The sequence below is a fragment of the Octodon degus genome, unplaced genomic scaffold (assembly GCF_000260255.1).
Source record: "Octodon degus isolate 3935 unplaced genomic scaffold, OctDeg1.0 scaffold00019, whole genome shotgun sequence".
Lineage (NCBI taxonomy): Eukaryota > Metazoa > Chordata > Mammalia > Rodentia > Octodontidae > Octodon > Octodon degus.
Window position 1 is genome coordinate 17,065,360 of NW_004524595.1, and position 1,412 is coordinate 17,066,771.

General features: G+C 37.3%; 1 protein-coding gene across 1 annotated transcript in view; it reads left to right on the forward strand.

Annotated features, from left to right (window-relative positions):
* Cwh43 (cell wall biogenesis 43 C-terminal homolog) overlaps window positions 1–1,412 on the forward strand; it is a 60,572-nt gene that overhangs the window by 22,934 nt on the left and 36,226 nt on the right. The window contains exon 9 of the mRNA XM_004627498.2: window positions 713–792. Coding sequence (XP_004627555.1) covers window positions 713–792 — 80 coding nt within the window. The remainder of the gene's footprint in view (window positions 1–712; window positions 793–1,412) is intronic.

Here is a 1,412-nt window from a genome sequence, read left to right on the forward strand (position 1 = left end):
TTGGACTGTGCTTTACAAATTCTCCTGGTTGTTATTCTAGTCCCACCTTCCTTAGTCATTCTTCTGGACATCGTCTTTTATGTTTTTAAACATGTCAAATATTTATTTTATACTGTGATTCTTTTTATGTACTCGGTACAGGGTCTCACTACGCAGCTCAGACTTGTAGTGATGCTCCTGTTTTCAGTGTCCCCAGCACTGGGATTACAGGCATGCACCACAACGCCAGGATTTGGTCACCAGCTCACTGTGCCTGGGGGTGGAGCCAGCATGGCATGTGGTATCAGGGATCGAACCCTGGTCCCTGCACTTGCCTAAGTAGGCACTTAGTCTGCTAAGCTATCTCATCGGCCCTTTATAGTGTGATTCTGAAAGTCCAATATCAGAAGTCCTTGAGTGCTTGCTTCTTCTTGCCTTTTCCTTGTGACTCCTGCCCACGGAGCCTTGTTTCCTTCCATATTTATAAGTTACTCTTACTTCAAGCTCCTGCTCCTGGGAATTCTCTTGGAAATCTGAATATAAAGTGTGTGTTGCATGTACATTTCACACATGGCAGTCTATCCCAGATTAGACCTTCCTACAAACTCCTTGCCCAATAAACTCAATAATTTTGAAAAGAAATATTTTTTATAAAGTGAATTGAAGGGAGGGTAGGAGAGTGGAAAATAAAGTAAATTTAATTTCTTTCAAACAATTTTCTTTTTCTGTTTAGTGCTGTGGCTGCTTGTTGGTGTGGGGTTGTTGGGATTAGGACTCCGGCATAAAACCTATGAAAGGAAGTTGGGAAAGGGGGTAAGTAATTAAAAATTCTAAAGTAGAATTTTGCATTACATATGTATGAAGACATAGTTTTGTACTTTGCTGTTCTGTTTGAATGCCTCACGTGGACCTGATTCCTTTATGACTTCAACTTTTGGATCACAAGCTGACAACATTAAAGCATTATCTTACGAAATTGAGTTCTTGGGCTAGACGTAGACTACTCAAGATATTCTTGTTTGGTATTATTCTGCCATTCATTATTTAGCATACCTAAACTCTGAAATAAGAAATTCTTTTATAATAAATAGGTAATTCTAAAGAGAACAACCATAAATTTGTTGATATCAGAAAAATCTCACTGACAGTTCTTGACGTTATAGCATATGGGTAGTGTGTGTATCCATGAGTTCTAGAAGTTACCTTGTCTCTTTTAAATGTTTTGGTGTCTCTTCTCTTCTAGAAAGGTGAGAAGAATTGAGAGCAAGTTATTGTAACTGTCCTTTTTTTTGTTTTTTTTTTTCTATTCAGTCTGGTAAAAATTCCATGTCTTCCTAATGCAATCAGAGTTACAGCTTTTGCTAAAATAAAATCCACGTGGTTAACTTGAATTTCAGAAATCTGTACTACCAAAAAAAATTCTTTTTTTTTTT